This window comes from Aphanomyces astaci, assembly GCF_000520075.1.
Source record: "Aphanomyces astaci strain APO3 unplaced genomic scaffold supercont1.815, whole genome shotgun sequence".
In the NCBI taxonomy this organism is placed as follows: domain Eukaryota; phylum Oomycota; class Saprolegniomycetes; order Saprolegniales; family Verrucalvaceae; genus Aphanomyces; species Aphanomyces astaci.
Genome location: NW_009799078.1, coordinates 1 through 1,118, shown reverse-complemented (window position 1 = coordinate 1,118; position 1,118 = coordinate 1). Strand labels below are relative to the sequence as shown.

The 1,118-nt window shown below is 50.3% G+C and overlaps 1 protein-coding gene across 1 annotated transcript; it reads left to right on the top strand.

The window, feature by feature from the left end:
- Positions 1–468: 468 nt before the first annotated feature.
- Positions 469–759, top strand: H257_19578 (hypothetical protein; the record flags this gene model as incomplete). Its single annotated transcript, XM_009848712.1, has 1 exon — positions 469–759. A coding segment is annotated over one exon (291 nt), but the record flags the coding sequence as incomplete, so codon positions are not given.
- Positions 760–1,118: the final 359 nt, after the last annotated feature.

The following is a 1,118-nucleotide window of genomic DNA, read 5'->3' as shown; positions in this document are numbered from 1 at the left end:
TTGACATCTTTCGAGGCGGGAAGTCTCAGGCAAAGGAACCCAAGGACTATCACGGTATGTTCAACCACGACTATTTTGTCAAGTGGTTTAATTCGTTGCTGGACGAGTAGGACACGTTGGGTGTTCAAGGTGCGTACATCGTTATGGACAACGCGAAGTACCACACGGGACACCCTCAAGGAACACTAAGCAGTCGCCAGTGCAAGAACCGTCCAAGAAGCCTGCGTTGCCTACGGCAGCTGTATCTGGACAAATTGATGTGAATGAAAATGAAGTATAACAGGAATCATATCGCATTCATAACTCCTGAATAGGCCTGGATTTTGGCTTAATGAAACATATACCTACGAGTCGAGTTACATGCCTTCCACGGCAGCATCTCGGGGAAAGTGTTCTTAAAATGGACTTTTACGCTACCTTATCTCGGGCACCCTCTGCAAGGAAAACACCAGAAGCTCGTTTACGTAGGTCTACTTTTACTCGCACCGCATCTTCCCGGCGCTGCTTCTCATGCTCACGTTCACGCTGGTCATGGGCTGCGTGTGGCTGCTGGACAAGGCGGTCCAGTCCTTCACCCTCGTGGCCGGGACGCATCCGCTGCACCCGTGGTCCCTGGGGGTGGAGGAGCAGTTTTACAACTTTTGGCCGCTGTTTGTGTCCGTGATCAATCAGCTGTCGTTCTGCAAGGCGCTGGCGCCAAGTGGGTGTGATGATGACCAGCTTTGCGCGCAATGCCCTCTTCTTGGGATACAGCGATGAGTACAAGTTACTCGTTCGAAGTCGGTTCTGCCAGATAGAGGTGGGTGATGCTTTGATCTAACGTTAAGACCATCAGTAAGCGTCAAAACCGGTTTCTCGAATAATTCGTCAGGGGGAGCAGACTCAGGAAATACGCTCTTTACTGTCTAAATCCATCTTATACCCATATATAGACGCACATATACACACAAGAGTAGCCCAGAGTGTCTTCAACCGACCAAAATAGTTCTCAAGGATGACGCGATCGCTGGCAATACGGTCATGCTTCGCTTGCTCGGCAAAGGTGAGTATGCCACCTACCGGCTTCTTCAATGGCAGCACCGCCCGGAAATTGTGCTAAATACCTTGGTAGCCTTTGT